The following is a 1,471-nucleotide window of genomic DNA, read 5'->3' as shown; positions in this document are numbered from 1 at the left end:
AGATGTAGAATGGGACATGTCATGATGGCCCAAATATGAATTGATGACTCTTCAAAGAGAGAAGAGTGGAGTGAATATGCAAAGAGGAAACAAGGAGGCTTTCAGGATAGACAGAGAGTGAGCAGCAGGCAGAGGCTGGACTGACCATATGATCATAGCTCTGAATGCTTCAGTTTTCCTCCTACGTGCAGGGCCTGGCTGTTTTGTTTACCATTCCTGCCTAAATCCCTACAATAACCTTTTCCCCTCTTTTTACTTTAAGTGGATTCCTATTTCCTGGGACTAGCAGAGCTTCGAGGGGACAGAGACATTTCTGGATGTGACTTGCTAAGAAGCTGTCTCATAACATTTAATTCTGTGCCCTTAATTTTTCCTTATGTGGTAGTGAGAAAAATATAAAACTAAACAACATGAACTGCTTGCAGTGAACATCTTGTGGTCAGCACTGAGAAACACATGATGGGAGTGCTGATACTGTAGATTTTAATGTGGCTATTTAAAGGTTAATGTAATTATAAACATAATTTTCATCATTTTGATGTGTGGATCAAACAGAACATAATAATAGTATCATGTTCTGTGCTTGCTTTACTATGGATGAAAATTAAGTCTTGTAACATGTCTCTGGTGGAGGCTCTCTAGAGGGTGAGGGTAACAACCACATCAGGCTCCTGTGGTGAGTCTGATAATCATGGCTTCTTCTTTCAGCCCATTATATTTTAGAAAACCTACTGTGGTTACTACAGCATACTTGGCCATAGCAAAAAGTTATCTAAAAATATTAAATATCTTCTTTATAATGACTACAAAAGCTTAAGTTGAAGCAGAAATGGGAAATATAAAGATGAAATTACAGAGTATAGGGATTATTAGATGCAATAAAGGGCTTTATAAGAAGAGTGTACAAGTGTTTTACCTGGAGCCCTCTAACGTTAAACAAACATCTTTTTGAGCTAATTTAGGTGTAACATTTCTTCGAGGCAGAATATTAATAGGATGATAGTGATAGTATACTTACAATGATGTAAGGATGTATGGTTTGCAAAGCATTTAATGTGTATTTTCTTATTTTGTAATTCCCCTTTTTCAGCTCTATAATTTTAAAGAAGGAAAGACACAGAGAAGCTCACAGGCACTCTTGGTTATCCATTCTAAATGTTACTTACAGTTTGGGTTTGGCCAGGACTGGAGGGGGCTCTTTGACAGGTGAAGAAGGCTCAGGGATTTTTGTTGCCTGTCCATTGAATCTCTCCAGGAAAGAATCGGGCCTGGTCTGGTTGGTGATCATCAACTCAGAAGACGCTTCACTTCCTTTGTCATCTTCAGGCAGGTTGAAGTGCACACGAAGCCCAATCCTCGAGCTGGACCGGGGTTCATTGTGATTCACCAGAACCCCTTCGAGTTTGGGTTTAGGGGGTTGTTCCCCAGAAGGAGGCTCTGGGTTGGGTGGGGAAGGCTGTTGCTCAAGAGC

General features: G+C 40.2%; 1 protein-coding gene across 1 annotated transcript in view; it reads right to left on the bottom strand.

Moving 5' to 3' along the window:
- Positions 1 to 1,471, bottom strand: part of MYPN (myopalladin) — an 89,359-nt gene that overhangs the window by 32,464 nt on the left and 55,424 nt on the right. The window contains exon 11 of the mRNA XM_019624261.1: positions 1,167 to 1,471. This exon is cut by the window's right edge and continues 13 nt beyond it. Coding sequence (XP_019479806.1) covers positions 1,167 to 1,471 — 305 coding nt within the window. The remainder of the gene's footprint in view (positions 1 to 1,166) is intronic.

The sequence above is a fragment of the Hipposideros armiger genome, unplaced genomic scaffold (assembly GCF_001890085.2).
Source record: "Hipposideros armiger isolate ML-2016 unplaced genomic scaffold, ASM189008v1 scaffold_15, whole genome shotgun sequence".
NCBI classification, from domain to species: Eukaryota; Metazoa; Chordata; class Mammalia; order Chiroptera; family Hipposideridae; genus Hipposideros; species Hipposideros armiger.
Note: the sequence above shows the minus strand (reverse complement) of the source record. Positions and strands in the feature narration are given on the sequence as shown.